At 29.5% G+C, this 16,187-nt stretch overlaps 1 protein-coding gene across 3 annotated transcripts in view; it reads right to left on the bottom strand.

Moving 5' to 3' along the window:
* Df31 (Decondensation factor 31) overlaps positions 1–4,818 on the bottom strand; it is a 36,502-nt gene extending 31,684 nt beyond the window's left edge. For all 3 annotated transcript variants that reach the window (XR_012756961.1, XM_075370306.1, XM_075370307.1), the window contains exons 1-2: positions 4,658–4,818; positions 291–484 (exon numbers count right to left, since the gene is read on the bottom strand). Coding sequence is in view for 2 of the 3 variants with exons in the window: in XM_075370306.1 (XP_075226421.1) it covers positions 291–484; positions 4,658–4,683 (220 nt within the window). In the remaining variant the exon portion in view is untranslated. The remainder of the gene's footprint in view (positions 1–290; positions 485–4,657) is intronic.
* Between the last annotated feature and the right edge of the window lie 11,369 nt (positions 4,819–16,187).

Here is a 16,187-nt window from a genome sequence, read left to right as displayed (position 1 = left end):
AAACCATTTATAAATACTAAGTTTTGAAATAAAAAAGAAACAAAACTGTAAACATCATAAATTGTTATTCGTTAATTAAAAAAAAAATCACAACAGCTCATACAATAGCTGAAATTTAAGCCATATATATAAATATATATTTACAAAATTTAACCTCTTTATTCAAAACTTGTAAAAAATTTAATTGAAATAAAAAAAATATAAGCAATTAAAAATTTATTTTTTTTTATTTCTTGGACATTTTTGTCTTAACAAATTTGGTTAATAATAAATGACCATTAAAATAATACCTGTAGCACCATTTTCTTTTTCACTTTTTTCTTCTTTTTCTTTATCACCATCAGCTCCACTTTCTTCAGTAGCACCATTTTCTTTTGGTTTATCCTCCTGTTTACCGTTTTCGGCTACTTTTTCTTTTACTGGAGATTCCTCCACAGATTTTTTTTCTACATCCTTTTCAGGGGTGGCTACTTTTGTCGATTCTCTGGAAAAAGACATTGAGAAATTTAATTTATAAGCAGGGTGTTTAAAAAAATATTAAGACCATTCAAATAATTTATATTGTTTACACTAACAACCATATTATTACCACAATCATATTATTATCAATTGCATTTATTTAATTGTGCAACATACACATATATAGATAGAATTACAAAAACATAATCTAAATTAATGCAACAAAACTTTCCATAATTATATTTTAAATAATCATTCTACCATCAGCATTTTCTCTGACAAGTACAAGTATAAATAACAGTAATTAACTACAGAGATCAGATACTTATGTATACCATAATTATATAAAATAAACAAGTTAATAAACAGCCTAGTGTTTACTTAAGTACTATAAAAGTACAAAGCAAGCTTATTTCTTTCAAAACATGTGAACGATTCAAACACTTACAGAAACTTTCAGTATTAACTAAAAAATAAATCCTTTAACTACATTAAATACAACAAAAAATGCAGCCTAGTTTCATTAAGATATTTATCCTTTTCTATAATCTTGAATTCAAAACAAACTCCTTTTAAGAGTGTGATTTATGATTGAAAAAAGTAGCAGATTTGCTATCACGACATACTTTATGAATTCCATATCAAAAGCAGGACCATACTATTTGTTTTTTATTGTTAAACTATATGTTTCAATGTAAAATTACTTAACGGTTTATATTATGTAATATATTTTGGGAACATGAAACATCTGATCATAGATGAACAAATTTTTATAAATTATACACTAAATTTTTTGTTTAGCCAATTGTTTATTGACAAACAAGTTGAGCTAAAAAATAATTCCTGACTGTAATAACTGCGTGAAGTATTTACACAATCACAAATTTGTTCTTCTTAGAATAAAAATGACATTTGAATGATCAATCTGTAATCAAAACGGTTAGTATGTTGTGCGTACAATACATTTAGTTTTTATTTGATAAAGAAATATGAAGTTTCATACAAAAAATTTCAAATGAATTGTGAAGATGAGTAGAAACATCAGTGATGTCTGTAGGGTATTTAATCAGTTATAGAAAGGTTTAATAAAATAAAAAATAGTACAAATAACAAAACTGTTATCATTGTTAATGATATTAACAGGGGGAGTTAAATTTTTTAGGAGTTTATTTCAGAGAAGTTATCAAGTTTATGTATTCTTCATATTCTATTTTTAGCATTTTCGGCTATGTATTCAGTATTCTTAAGTAATGAATTATGACCAAAATAAAAACTAAAAGCCCAGACTTGTATGAAATTTTATGTTTACTTTAAAAAATATATAATTTTTTTTTAAGGGTTTAGCCTGTTTCTGGACACAAAAAATTATTAAATTTTAATATCAACAGTGAAAAAAATTACAAAAACTGCACTTCTAAGAAACTTATTATTTTTCTGCAAAACTTGGAAGAAATCTGACTAACACAGCGTTGTGTACAGAAGCAGTGTTCATTAATATAAGTAAAATAGTATTAATGTATAATAAGAAATTTTCTTATACTTAGAAAAATTGGTCAGGAAACCTATTTCCAAATATAGCGAGTCTGAATTTTTTTTTACTTTGCTCTGAATGATCCAGATATGTCATAAGCGCCACTGGACTCTAAACTTGAGTCTCCTCTTAAACCCCCGTTTACTTCTCAACTGGGGCATTGGCCAAAATTGTTACTCACAGGATCACTTTGAATGTCCACTGATGCTTGATGACATACCAACAGACCAATCTGAACAGAATGTACAGTCAGTTCAGAACGTCTGGACTGACTGGAAATAGGTTTGAGCAAGCATATACATATGATAGAAAAGAGACAGGGGATTGAGAGTGAGATATGCATATAGAACAGGGTTTTAGAAATTTAAAAAAATATATATTAACTACTTTGTAATAACACTGCAGAGCAGTAAGGAGGCCACTAGTAGTTTTTTATTTGTACTTTAGTATTTTAATTTGTAATTTTAGTTTTTTCCAGATTGCCTTTCAATGTGATGCCACTTAATAAAAAATATGGCTCTCAATGAAGACATAATGTTGCCTTTTCAGTCACATGGTAGTTCAATATGTAGTTTCATAACTAAAACTAACAGAGAGAAAAAAGAGCAAGTGAGAAAGAATTTTAATTAACGGGAATTTCAATAGTCTGGGGTTATGTTTGAATCAATTCACTAAATGTAGCATATACCTCTCTCAAAAGTACCTACAGCCGTTTACACTGAACTATTTACCAACTGGAGGCCAAGCAATTTGGCAGTTTTAATAAAATTCTTTCTTTCAAACCACTTTTTTCATAGGTGAACTATGAATCCATACTGTGGGATTAAAATACATTTTCACTTCTGGAAGAAAAAATGTTATTTTCTCAATTCCAACAGCTTTTCTTTAAGTTCAAACTCACAAGAATAAAGGTTTATGATATAAAATTGAATTCTGTCCCCATTAAATGGAACAGATCACACTGGCAAGTTTAATCTTTTGCAAAGTATTAAAAAAAGAGCACTAACTCGCAGACCTTCCTTTATTATTCTATTAAAAGAATCACACTTTTTTAAGTGAATTATCAAGCTCAACAGTAATTTTACATATAATTTTAAATTGTACTCCCCGACTAAGATGAAATAAGTCACTTTAAATTACTGAATATTTAAGTTTTATATATATATTTAAATACCTTAATATAATTACTTACAATACCAAATTTAATCAGAATGAAAGCTAATATGAATTTAAAATTAACAATCTATTATATTAATTTTTAATGTAATACTGCAACATTATGAGAATCATAGCAAAACATTATTTCTCAATAAGATAACCATTTCTGGATAGGTCCCAAAAATTAATTCCAATAACATAACAAAGCTACTGATGTGTGGGTAAATAATTAGAAAATATAATCATAAACCACTCCCACCAGCTTCCCAAAATATCATGCAATATCTTTTTGCCACTTTTAAAAATGTTTAAATACTAATAAGAAATTATGAGAAAAACTTCAATACAAAATAAAAAACCATTTTTTAACATATAACATATGATGAACATTGTTCAGTAAAATCAATCAACTATAATTTATTATAAAAAAAGTATAGTTTTTGTCATAACAAAAATTATTCTCTATTAATTGGCTTGAAATTTTGGAATACTCCACAATCCTACCATTAACTAATGTTTACTTGCTTATATAACTTGCATTAAAATTTTGGCTGTTTAGGATTCTAAATTTAACTGAACATATTTCTAAAAAAAAAAATTTAGTTTAAACTTTCCCCCAATTGTCAAATGAATTAAAAAGGAAATACTGATATCAAAATAATCAGTTACGACATCTGTATAAGAGATGGATATGCACAGAATTACACAAAATTCAAGAATAATAATAAACTAACGATACCATTAGTAACTCAGATTCAAATAAATAGAAACTGAAAGGAAAATACACAAACCCAAAACTACATTTGAATAAATTTAAAAAAACTATTACATTGAATAACGTGATTAAAGTGTTTCAAACTAAAATAAAACTACATTTTGATAAAAAAAATAACGTAACAGGCCTAATTAATTACCCCAGCAGAAAAACCTTTTTATATCATTTACCTAACTTAACGCAGGTTTAGTTATCAGTCAATCGAAACAATTTCTTGACTTGAGAAAAGTTCATTAGAAAAAAAAATCTGAAATATTACGGCCAGGGAAAACCCCGCCGAAACAAAGGGCCTACACTCAGAACAAAGTTAAGTGAATAATAATCAGGAAGTTCAACAGAAATACAATAGGTAGGATTTATTCACTACATTTGCAATGCATTTTAAGAACAATTGAGAAATATAAGTTTATATCGAAAATAATTAGTACGGGAATGTAGCAGCCACGAGGCAATAAAAGTAATATCACAAAAGAGCACAATTGAAAAGCTGTAGGAATACACTCTATTACAAAGGTTCAAATTTCCTGAGTTATAACAAAAGAAACGAATTCATAATTATTATGATATGAATATGCATACAGTTAATGAATTTCACACAAAGGAAATTGGAACACGAAAATCGCCGGCCGGCCATCTTGCATTGCCACACGCCACTTACCAGCCGCCAAAAGACACCAATCAATATTTTAACATAAAATGAAATCTACAACATTTTAACAAAAATTAACACTTACTTTACTTCAGCTGCAACATCTGCCATTGCTTAAGGTAATAATTTGTACGAAAGTCACTAAATAAACAGCAAATTAGTCTCAAACAAATGCTAGAATGCGACTGACAACCGCACAATGCACACTCTGAAAGCAAAAGAGAAAATGGCAGTGGTCTAGGCAACATACATGCGCCTGCGCGCATCAGCTTTCGACAACAATTTCCCGCTCACACAGATAGCGTGGTGAACATAATTACTGTTCATTGCCGCCAATCGCTAACAAGCCTTCCTGCTTTAAAAGAACGACATTAAAAAATAAAAATGATTTCACTGTTAAAGTGTATTTTAGCTTGAAATAGATTTTAAACTGATTTTAAAAGTCCTGATTATTTTTTCAGGAAATTCTCAAATGTATATTTGGAAACTTTTTCAATTAACTTCATTACGTTTATTTTAGATACAAAATCTCATATATTTTAAATACTATATATAAATGTCAGATAATTAAAAAAAGTCTTTAATGAATAAATAATTATATTAAACCAAATATGACCACAACAGAGTTCATTAATTTATCATGGGGTTATGGTTAAACATTAATAGCTTTTTAACTTGATAATTATATTTACAAAAATTAGCTAACATTTTTAAATCTGAAATTAAAATTTTATAGAAAATAAATAATAATTCAGTTTCTTTATTTTATGTTACAGAGATTCTAAAACTATTGGTGACGTTTCTTTCTTAGTCATTTATGCCAGTGGATAAAATTAAAACCTCATAATTCATTTAAAATGCCATAGCTAAAAGATTCCAGTAGAATTTTCTTGGGAAAAATTGTTCTATCTATAAAATTCAATAGTAAATATATAATAGTGCAATGCTTAATTATAAACATTGCAATGTTTATAATAATAATATTTTTTTTTTTTTGCGGAGGGAGGTGGAAATGCATTTACGCACGGAGTGTCGGGCTCCCGCTGATGGTATTATCCAATCACTATCAGCAGACTACGGAATAAAATTACTCCCCTTTCTACCAGGACTCGACCTGGAACCGTTTAACACATTACTTCCGGTCGAGTCCTCCTATTCAGGACTACCCAGGTCAAACTTTTTGGCCCTGAGAATGTTGCCGACGAATCGGGCTACACTTTCACAGCTGCTCAGGTTACGGAGCATTATCGCAACCACGTTGAGGGGGGCTCAGTGCTTCGAGATCCGCCTCTAGTGTCCCTCAATCTGCCACCCACCGAGCACATTTGAAAAAGGTGTGCTCAGCGTCGTCCCGTACACCGAGGCAATAGAGGCAGTCGGGGGACGGCGCTTTCCGTATGACATGGAGGTAAGCGTGGAAGTACCCGTGACCCGTTAAAAATTGGGTCATGTAGTACTCCACCTCTCCATGCTGTCGCTCCGTCCACGGTCTGGCCAGAGGGATAAGCCTTGCGGTCCATTGTCCTCTGGTCTCATGGTCCCAGGTCTCTTGCCATGCGAGGAACGTGCGAGTGCGTTCCTCGTTGGCAATGGTCTCCCGGTCTTCGCCTGCCCGTCGCCTCCTGTAGATCACCGGGCGCTCCCTTGCCAAAATAGCAATGGGTATGACGCCGTCGACCACAAGTACTACAGGCTCGGAGACCATTCGATACGCGGAAACGACTCGCAAGACTGCGGTGCGTTGCACCTGCGCGAGCCGCTTCCGGTTTCTTGCAACTCTTAATGCCTGGGCCCACACTTCCGACCCATATAACAGGATGGAATGCACCGTGGACATCAGCAATCGCTGTCTGCTGGCCTTCGGTCCGCCGACAATCGCCATGACCCGGCTGAGAGCAGTTACGGCTCTCGCAGCTTTGTCGGCGGCTCTCCGAAGCTGCTCAGCAATGCTGAGTTTCCGATCAATCATCATACCGAGGTACTTTGCGGCCGGCTTGGTCTCGACAACCTCTACCTCGACCAGCAGGGAGAGAAGTGTGTAGATATGCTTCTTCGTTACAATCACGATCTCAGTTTTGCTGAGGGCTAGAGACAATCCATGGTCATCCAGCCAGGCACCAACTCTGTGCATGGCTCGACTGAGCCTCAGTTGGGCGCGCTCCATGTCGCGGTCTGCGACAAGTAGCTCAACGTCATCAGCGTACCCAGCCAAGACAGATTCTTCAGGCATCTCCAGCCTCAGCAAGCCATCTTATACGGCGTTCCAAAAGTCGGGGACGAGAATCGACCCCTGCGCCGACCCCAATAATAATAATAATGATAATAATGCAATGTTTAACTATAAATCAATAGTTCCTGGCTAAATTGACTATCTTATAAACAGTCTAATTATGAAAATTTGTCAATTACCATGGTTCTGAAATCTAGTAAAAATTGGCATTGTACTTACTTTGAGAACCTATTGTAACTTTCTTTTTTTTTAATAAAATAGAAAGAAATAATTTGAAATAAAATTAAATATCTAAATTCTATTATTATTAATTTTTTATTTAGATTTTTTCATTCTTTTTTTGAAGTCTTCAAAATAAATATTTTGCTTATTATATAACATTATCATACTCATTAATTACAATTATTGTTTCATTTCATAATCATTGTTAAAAAAAATTTTAATTTAAAATAATCTTAATTAACCATGATTGATGTAAGCTCATATCATTTTAATAAGAGCATTCATTGCCATATGTTTATTATTACCCAGGAAGAAAAAATAAGAGTTTTTCCTATTAACTTAATTAATTACTTTTATGATTTATGTAAAAATATATGTACATACACACTTTTTTTACCTTTAATAGTTTTAGAAAATGAAAACATTTTTGTGTAGAATTACGCAAAAATACATATCAAAATAAAACATTAACTGTGCAATAGACTTTTATAATAATGTAAGATAATCATTTATTTATTACCTCATTGTATATTTACATCACGACTAGAATTAAATTAAAATGTTGATTTAGTAGCATATGTATCCTTTCCCATCAGTATGTAATAAAACATTTTTATATTAAAACAATTTTAGCCATTCACAGTTCATTCATTTATGAGATAAATTTTAATGTATGAAGGAGTTTATACTGCAGCTTTGTAAAGGTCAGTAACCTAAGTTTAACTTTTTACAAACCAGCTGATATCCCTTCCATTTAAAAATACACAAACGCGCGCGCGAGCGCACACACACACACAAACTCTATCCACACTGGTTTATATTCATTTTGTAACTGGTAAAGAGAAATAGAGATTAACAAAAAGAAATATACTAAACCTCCTTCAATCACTTTTTTAATTTCAAGTGAGACTTAGTGTTATTTTAAGTTATATTAAATGTATATATTTTGTTTGTTCCTCTGCAAGTATGAAACAGATAAGTAAAAAAAAAAGTGTGTTTGTTTTACATCTTGAAACACATTATTTTACAATATTTAATAAGGATGTATGGTTTTATAATCAAAAAGATTGTTGACAACCTGATATGTTACATAAATCACTGCTTAAAAAGGTATAGCCATTCTCATGAAAAGATAAACCCCATTCTAGACTTATTAAGAAAAGTAAGTCTTTTGTTAACTGTAAGCCTTCTTTACTGTGCTAAACATACTACTGCAGATCAGTGTCCCAAACCCAATGAAATGCTGATGTTGAGCTCTAGGAGTGGCTTCTACAGTAACTGTTCACAGCAGGAACTGCATAATAAACATCATTACTACCAATGAAAGCAACTCTAACATGTGTCTCATATATCTCAGTTAATTTAAATGTGTCACAATCATAAGACGAACATAGACAGATAATGGAAATTATTAAATTGTTTTATATTGTGTAAACATATCAAAGTACATATTACTTATTTATGCTAATCTGTTCTGTTCAAATACAATTTCATTTTAAGTATTAAAGAAATGACTGGATAAACATTAGAATTTTTAGGTATGTCTATAGTCAGAGATCCTTTAAATCTCACAAGTACCAAGGAGTATCTAATAAAGTCATCAAATCTCTAGCGTTGATGAAGTAAACATTCAACTAAAATCTTTGGAACTTAATTAAGGAGGAAGGAATCAAGTATAACAAAAAGTAGTGAAGATAGTATGTTCTATTAATTGAAGGACCATGAATGAGGTAAACAATCCCACCAAAAGGGATTGCTTCAAAGTACCTCCTAGGCAATGGGCATCTACACTGCCTAGAGTCCTTTGAAGGATTTTGAGTTTGAATCTAGAATGGGTTTTTCACTATTGCTGATTGACAGTTTGCAATCTGCAGAAACAAATTCTTTTAATTCAGACATTTAAGGACTATTTGAGTACAGGTACAAGTTTCCTTAAGGAACCTTTTCCATTCTCAGAATTGTTTAGCAAAAAAATATCAAACTAAATTAAAGAAAAAACTACTCAACCAGACCCCTCGATGGAGGATCCACTCTTTTTTTGGTAAGCCTGATATCTACTCATTTCCTACAGTAGATGATTCCAGATATTTTGTTGATTATCAACATTACTAATAACATGTAAAAACTAAACAGTTACTTTTTAAAGATATGAGTGGAACTGAAACAAAGATGAAACTGGATTTTGAAAATATTCGTACACCTGTATGAATATTCATTTTGGAGACTTATTATGTTAATAGTGTTATAGCAATAGAGTCAATTTGTATAAAAAATACATTTATTTTTCATTAAATTAAAAATTTTCACAATTGTGAGGGTAATTGTTGGAAAAAATTCAGCTAGATCTGAATTAAGCTAGAATTGTTGGAAAATTCAGCTACATAATAAATTAGTAATGCTAATGATAATTACCTAATTAAATTTATAAATAGTTCAGTAAGTCATAATAACATGTCACATTTCATTTTAATTTAGTGATTTATATTGCCAGAAAACTGAAAAAGTCCAAATATTAAAAAAAAAGATTTGTACAAACCCAAAATGTTAATTGAAATATTGAAGGAAAATATTGAAAAGGGCATCATGTTAAAAATAATGAGAAAATTGATTGATGTAATTGGAAGATATTCTCAGTGTAAAAAAAAAAAAAAAAACACATCATGGGCTCGATGTTCATGATGTATTTTTGGACTCATTTAACAAACAATTTTTGGACTATTAAACATTATGACAATAGGAGAGACACAAATAACATTTAGAGACGCTAAATTGACAGTCAATATAGTGGGCAACATATAGCTGTGCACATTGCGTGTGAAAAAGATAGATTGATAGGACGGGTGGAATGAAAACATCTTGTATAGTTCCCCATATACTTACATAGTATGCCGTACATTGTCAGAGTTATTCAGGATAGTTAATAGCATGGTAAGCCAGCCGTCAGCCTATGCGCACAGCAATACATCGCCCACTATAACACTGGTGACTGAAGAAACATTAGAAATAAGTACATGACTGATTCCAGGTGATGAAAGAATGTCAAGGAAGATGAAAACATTTTCATTACCTATAAAGTTAATAATAAATATAATTAATTAATTTATTAAGTACTTAATTTAATTCACCTACCAGGCTGATCTAGTGGTAAACTTATCATCACAAATCACTTGTTTAACAGCTGATTTTCGAAGTCAAAGGTTCTGAAGTTCAAATCCTAGTAAAAGTTAGTTACTTTTTTACGGATTTGAATACTAAATAGTGAATACCAGTGTACTTTGCTGGTTGGGGTTAATTAACCTCACATCTCAGGAATGGCTGGCCTTGGTTTATACAAGATGACAAGTCATACATATCATGCTCATCTCATTGAGCCATTTTGGAGGGGGGGGGGTGCTTATTGTTCACTAACTGAACAAATTGCAATGTACATATTAGGATTAATTAAAAAATTTAATTTAATAATGCATTACCTGTATTACCTCAGATATTAAATGAGATCATTATTTTGTTGTTTCAGCATGAAGTACAACAAACAAAAAACATAATTTAAAGCCATGTTAGGCTTTTAATTAAGCTATCTAAACAAAAAAAAAAAATAATAATAAAACTTAAGAATATCTAAAGTAAACCTATCAAAAAAAAAAACCTAACCATTGAAAAAATCCAACTAAACCACCTGAAACAAAATATTCTAATCAACCAGAATCAACTAGTCTATAACTAAAATAACAAAAACTAAAAAACCGATTTAAAAAAAAACCTGAAGAATAAAATCTTAAAAATCACATAGAACTGAAAAAATAAAAATAAATTAAACCAAAATAAAAATATAAAAAACTTAAAACATCATAAAACAAAAAAAAAAAAACAAAAAACAAAAATAAATCTATTGTTTTGTTATAAAATAAAATATATGTTTCAAATCTATAATGAAAAATAATTATTTTATAAACTTTTTTTTTATTATCGACAGTTTCTGATCCTCTTTTATAATCGACAGTTTGACATGTTACATTAAAAATGATATAACTGCTGAAAAAAATAAAAATTAAGATTAATTAGAGGCTTTTAAAATTATCATGTATGTTGTTACCAAAGTAGGCCAAATCCTTAAAATTAACTTATCAATTGCTTTTTAAGAAAATTACATAATTAATAAATACATATGAATTATTTTTAATGAATTTTTTCTTATTAATGTTTTAAAAGAATAATAATACAAATAGATTTTACTGACTGTAAAATCAAGTTAGTTTGTATAAAAATGTTTCTATACATTTATTGTACTTTTTTCAAGACTATTTATAAATAATAGGTTTCTATTAAAATAATCTAGCAGAACTCTAAAGATAATTATATTAAAAATAAAAAAGGCTTAGTGTGCATAAAGCAGTATTTTTTACTGACACAAACCAAAATAAAAGGAATAAACATGATAAAGAATAGGAGAAAGACAAACAAAGGAGGAGGCTATCATAAAAAAAGAATCAAAACAAAAGACAAATATGAGTATGTGCACCTGTGCATCTGCGGGTATATGTGCATCTGCATCTGTGTGAATGCAAGTAATACAGTAAATCAATAAATGAAGAAAAGAAAAAGAAAACAGAAACAATAAAATTATATGTACAATGGATAGCCATTCTCTAAGTTCAGAGTGTTGAAGAATTCATGTACAAATTCTTGCTGTTTTTACTGTGCTTCCTTTGTATGTGTGTCTTGCATGTATGAATTTTTTTATCATTTAATCAATATCATTATCAGCAAACCTGTTGCAATGAGAATCAAATTTGATTTCTTTCTTTTTTAATTAAATGACTTATAAAATGTATGAAAAATGATGATGAAAAGATATCTGGTAGAAATAGTTAATAATTTTTTATTTGCCAATTTTAAAGAGTGTTGAAAAAAACTGTATTTTTTGTTAAATAAAATTAATGAGTATTTAAAAAATATATATTTCTCTTTTGTTGATCGATTACTTAATTCAAAAAATTGAAAAATTAAATTAAAAATTAATTACTTAATTTAAAAAATTGTTCATTGATTTCTTTCCATTAAAATAAAAAAAGGAAATGTTTGTTCAGTATGAATATTTGATCAATGTGGTAGTACATACATAAATGAAAATTGTGTAAAACTTAATTCATGGATTAAAAATAAAACTTTATTTTTTCTTATATGGTCTTTGTTTTCATTACTTTTATTTATTCCATTTGCTTAAAGTGAGATTTGTACCAGTCATTCATTGTTGCTTTTAAATTAAAAATGATTGCATAGTTGGAAGAGTATTCATGAGAATTTATGCAATTTGATATAAAGGGCTATAGGTTTTTTTTATAATAAATATATAAATAAATTTTTGGTATCTTTAAATAATGTAATAAAAAGCTAACAAATGCTCATAGTGCAAACTTTTTAATTCCCCAAAAAACTAATGATGACTTGCTGATATTGTCCAAATAATAAACTTTATCTTATGTGATCTACTTTAGAAATAGCTGTTTGAATGTTTTACTCATAAAATAGTTAAATAAATTACTGAGCAAGAATTGAAAGTAGAATGGGCACCCACTACCTGGTACCCGTTTTACAATCTACAACGGATCACTGAATAATCCACTGCATATCAATTAGTTGACTAACCAACTCCATTCAATACACACAACTTTCTTTTTTTAAAATAAAAATCAGAGATTATAATTAATATGCATTATGTATTTCTCTTTTAACAGTGGTCAGAACCGATTACTAATGTCTGGTTAAAGTATAGTAGATGGTGAAGGTATTAAAATTATATTTCCAGGTATTAAAATTATATTTACAGCCACCAAACATATGGCTGTGTATGATTTTAAGAAATGTACATCAATAACTTTTAGAAACAGCTTACCTAGTCTATGTAGAGTAGATTAGAGCCTAAGTCTAAATAGACTTAGACTTAGATATTAGACATTATATATATTAGATATTAGACTTAAAATAGATATTAGACTTCCTAGTCTAAATAGCCTACAACAACTTGTAAACATCAATATGGAGAAATAACTCTTTTGAAAAAAAACATAGTGCTTGTAAAATATTTTTTCTGTTATTTTTCTTTGCAAAGAATGAATAGATAGATTTAAACTACTCCCATAATGCACACAACCTTATGGATCAAATCATCATCTGAACAGATAAAACGTATTCAGAATTTTTATACAAAACTAATCATTTTTTGACAAACTGAATGAAAATTACTTTAAATAAAATTCTCTTTTCTCTTGTCTTTGAAAGTTTAGGATGTAAATAAAAAACAAGTTTGTTTGAAGTACTTCGGTACAGTTTGTCATTAAAACTTTCTAGCTTTGTATATTCTTCATCAATGTTAATTGTAAACAAAATGGGAAAATAGAATATTTCTCATCTGAATTTTTTTATTAATAAATAAATGGTTTTATGATTTTATTATTATTATTATTCCAGCTTAGTTAATTTAAATTAATTTCTTCAACAATTTCTGTATAATCAATTTTAATTGGTTTATTTTATCTACTTATTTTGATTAATTTGCAAAACATTAAAATACCTTTGTATAATCCACTTTTTTTAAAAGAGTTTTTTTTTAAAAACGCTAAAATTGTTATCCTTCCTTAATAAGTTAGATACTATTACACAATATTCTCATGACGATTTATATTACATAAAAAAAATCACACGAAATTTAAAAAGTATATACATTAAAGTATACAGAAAGTAATATATTTACTTTAATACAATAAAATTTAAATTGAGTTATTAATGAAGCTGATTACCCAATAAAATAGTTATGTTGGAAAGCTATTAATGATAATTATTAAAGAACTTATAACTAGAAATAACGATTCAATAATCAATAACAAATATTTGACTAAAAATAAATAATATTACGTATTGAACAGATATGAATCAATTTAATGCATGTTGCGCGTGCGCCTAGGGAGAGAATACATTTGTGGGAGAGGAAGTGTTATCTCTCATTCTAGTCTCTTTCTGATGGATATTCTCTCCCACCACTACCACCACAACACCACCATCGACACTACTAGCACAGAAACAGAGAGAGAGAGAATGAGTGAGAGAGAAAGTTAGAGAGAGTTTATGATATTCACACACACGCACACGCACACACACACACACACACACACACACACACACACACACACACACACACACACACACACACACACACACACACATACACACACACACACAACAAACTATAAACGTAAAGGTTATATAAAACAAAATTTACTACATAACGTATATATAGCGTCAACTGAGCCGAGTAACAAAATGAGAAGCCCGTTTACTTCAAATGAACAAAGTTTATTTAAACCTTGTACATTAAACATTAATTTTATAAATAGACCTTGCTAATTTTAAGAATTATACTTGGAAAAACATTTCCAATATTATTTTTTAAGTTTATTTTGTTTACTTTTTTAAGAAATATAGAATTTTAAAAATATATATAATACATTAAATGAAAACATCATAAAAATACCTCCTTAAAATAAATTTATATTTAAATAAATATAAATTTATTTTAATATTTAATTCATATAAATTCTATTGTGAGGAATAAAATATATTAAAATCTCAATTTTAAAAATAAAACAAGTAAAAGTTTCGGATTCTAGGCAAGTTTTTAAATTGCTTTCTCTTAATCCGATATTCTTTGAAACAGAATGTTTCAGGGAGTAGTAGTCTAACCACAGAAGAGGATGCAACAACTACAGATATGTTTAATACACTTATACACGTAAATTATCGATGCTACAATCTTGGACACAGTTTCCCTACACCCGTTAAAAATTCAAAGTTATAACAGAAAAAAAAATTATACAAATGTTCTTTAAATTAAGACATTTTGAAATCAGAGCCAAATTAATTAAAAAAAAGGAAATAAAAACCATTTACCATCTGTTGACTAACCTTAAATTAGACGACTACTTCAATAAGTCGACATTTAAAAACGAACTTAAAATATATATATATATATACTATTGTTTTATTACGTTTATTTGATTTTTTACTTTTTAATGTGTTTTTATTTGAAAAATAAAATTAGAAAAATGTTTCCTGAATGGGGAAAAATCATTCCCCAGGAGAAACGCAAAATGATAAAAAAATACCATCAATACCACTTTGGTATGGACACGGGCAAGAAACTTACATTTTGATGCGGATTATAGAGAAATTAGTTCTATTGTGAGAGAGCAAAGGCTCTTTAATATAGAAATATTTACGTATACATTTTGCTGATTTAAGAGAAACTGTATTTTAACTTCAGATTTTAATGCATATTTTTTACGTATGATTATGATGGAATTTTAATTACGGCCAAACGCGTTTTTTGTTAAATTTTTATAACATTTTATAAAAAATTACCTTGTTATTTAGCGGAACATCGAATGTATAATGAATAAAAACAAAATTATTCCGCTTTAAAATTACGGCTATTTGTCTTTTTTAAGGACTGATGAAGAGATGAAATGGAGCGGACGTTTCCGTCGCCCAAGTCACTGCGTTAACAGACAAGTATATTTAGTAATGGTTTCCTATTCAATACTGACGTCACCTGCGATTTTCAGTCGTTTCTCAGCAATGAATCACAAGAGACTTCACTCTTTCATTTTTTACTCAGTTTTTAAGCCTACCGTTTGTCTTTCAAACTATTTAGCTATTGTAGAGCATCGAACCTCTTGCAGTACAATTTTTTTTTTGTCTTCAGTCATTTGACTGGTTTGATGCAGCTCTCCAAGATTCCCTATCTAGTGCTAGTCGTTTCATTTCAGTATACCCTCTACATCCTACATCCCTAACAATTTGTTTTACATATTCCAAACGTGGCCTGCCTACACAATTTTTTCCTTCTACCTGTCCTTCTAATATTAAAGCGACTATTCCAGGATGCCTTAGTATGTGGCCTATAAGTCTGTCTCTTCTTTTAACTATATTTTTCCAAATGCTTCTTTCTTCATCTATTTGTCGCAATACCTCTTCATTTGTCACTTTATCCAACCATCTGATTTTTAACATTCTCCTATAGCACCGCATTTCAAAAGCTTCTAATCTTTTCTTCTCAGATACTCCGATCGTCGAAGTTTCACTTCCATATAAAGCGACACTCCAAACA

Source organism: Lycorma delicatula, chromosome 7, assembly GCF_047948215.1.
Source record: "Lycorma delicatula isolate Av1 chromosome 7, ASM4794821v1, whole genome shotgun sequence".
Lineage (NCBI taxonomy): Eukaryota > Metazoa > Arthropoda > Insecta > Hemiptera > Fulgoridae > Lycorma > Lycorma delicatula.
Note: the sequence above shows the minus strand (reverse complement) of the source record. Positions and strands in the feature narration are given on the sequence as shown.